Source organism: Vollenhovia emeryi, unplaced genomic scaffold (assembly GCF_000949405.1).
Source record: "Vollenhovia emeryi isolate VEMERY1.0 unplaced genomic scaffold, V.emery_V1.0 DF940084.1, whole genome shotgun sequence".
NCBI classification, from domain to species: domain Eukaryota; kingdom Metazoa; phylum Arthropoda; class Insecta; order Hymenoptera; family Formicidae; genus Vollenhovia; species Vollenhovia emeryi.
Genome location: NW_011966282.1, coordinates 8,288 through 9,416, shown reverse-complemented (window position 1 = coordinate 9,416; position 1,129 = coordinate 8,288). Strand labels below are relative to the sequence as shown.

Below are 1,129 nucleotides of genomic sequence, written 5' to 3'. Positions count from 1 at the left end.
TTGATAGGACCTTACTTTTTTTAAGACAATTTAAACAGTGCAAGATACCTTTCATTTTTGCAAAACGAATTACCAGGTCTTTTAGAAGAGGTTGATATCAATACTCGTCAAAGAATGTAGTGGCAACAAGATGGAGCACCGCCTCACTCGGCTGGAATAGTCACCACTTACCTTAATCAAGTGTACCATGAAAAATGGATAGGCAGATTCGGCCCTACAAAGTGGCCTCCACGTTCTCCAGATTTAACTTCACCAGATTTTTACTTGTGGGGTTATTTGAAAAATGTAATATACAAAGAAGCTCCGACAACTCGAGAGGATATGAAAAACAGAATAAAAAGAGCCTGCAATAATATTCCTCGGCGAGTTTTGTTATCTACCATTATAAATTTTCAGAAACGGCTCCGTTTACAACAGAATGGTAGTGTATTCGAACATTTATTAAATGGATAAATTAAAAAATTAGCGCTTCTAAGCCTAGTGCTCGTCACATGCACACACGTACACACATGATCGGCAAGAATTGTATTTCGCGCCTCTTCCGAAGAGATCACCCGGTAGTACCCCCCTCTCCATGCCGATGTCGCCACAAGTTAATAGTAAAATTAGACTTTTCACCCGCCTTTATGGCGCTCTCGCGACGAGCCTCATGCTTCATTCTTTCTCTTTGTGCCGTACAGGTCGCATTTATTTTCTGAACATAAAGATGGGAAAGAAGAAACGTTCTTATTCAGAAGAAAGAAAGGAGAATCGCTGGGAGAAACGATTCCGACGTTTAGAAAAGCGATTAGAGGAACAGAACCTGTTACTAAAAAATATTAATCACAGTAAGTAGTTTTGGTTATGTTACAGGCTCATAGGAAGAAGGCCACGCAGGTTAGGCCGTGGCGCGAGAATTACCCGTGTATCGGTCAAACCGATACGCGGTTCGCATAAGACCTCACGGGCAGGTTGGACCTGCAGGTCTCGGATTAGGCCCGAGGAGGCAGCGGCTCGCATTAGCCTCACGCGTGCAGGTTAGGCCTGCGCGTCTCGGATTAGGTCCGAGGAGGCAGCAACTCGTAGAGTTGCGCGAGAACAGGGACATAAGCCTCACGCACAAGTTAGGCCTGTGCGTCTCGGATTAGGT

The 1,129-nt window shown here is 44.5% G+C and overlaps 1 protein-coding gene across 1 annotated transcript in view; it reads left to right on the top strand.

Annotated features, from left to right (window-relative positions):
• The first annotated feature begins 706 nt into the window (after positions 1-706).
• Positions 707-1,129, top strand: part of LOC105556344 — a 4,978-nt gene continuing 4,555 nt past the window's right edge. Inside the window, exon 1 of the mRNA XM_012003428.1 lies at positions 707-827. Coding sequence (XP_011858818.1) covers positions 707-827 — 121 coding nt within the window. The remainder of the gene's footprint in view (positions 828-1,129) is intronic.